Source organism: Phaethon lepturus, unplaced genomic scaffold (assembly GCF_000687285.1).
Source record: "Phaethon lepturus isolate BGI_N335 unplaced genomic scaffold, ASM68728v1 scaffold11114, whole genome shotgun sequence".
Lineage (NCBI taxonomy): Eukaryota > Metazoa > Chordata > Aves > Phaethontiformes > Phaethontidae > Phaethon > Phaethon lepturus.
The window spans coordinates 1-242 of NW_010533999.1; the positions used below are offsets into that span (position 1 = coordinate 1).

The window sequence follows — 242 nt, forward strand, 5'->3', positions numbered from 1 at the left end:
AGCACCTTACCCTGGCAGGCCGGGCGAGCCCGGGGCCGGAGAGCGAAGCTGGCATTCGTAACGGGCGCCAGGCACCCCGAGCCGAAACTCCCCCGCCACTCTGCCCAGATCATTGGTCCAGGCTGCCGCGGCGGCTGTGTTCAAATTCTGTTAAACCTTAAAAAGGAAACAGGAAGCCTCTCTGCTCTTGCCTTGGTGCAGCTCGAGAGGCTCCCCCCCCCCCCCACACCCCCCCTCCCCCC

General features: G+C 65.7%; 1 protein-coding gene across 1 annotated transcript in view; it reads right to left on the reverse strand.

The window, feature by feature from the left end:
* Nucleotides 1-10: 10 nt before the first annotated feature.
* Nucleotides 11-242, reverse strand: part of LOC104619486 (anaphase-promoting complex subunit 1) — a gene marked incomplete at both ends in the record, with an annotated part of 34804 nt that continues 34572 nt past the window's right edge. Inside the window, 1 exon segment of the mRNA XM_010285378.1 lies at nucleotides 11-147. Within this exon segment, the coding sequence (XP_010283680.1) occupies nucleotides 11-147 (137 nt within the window).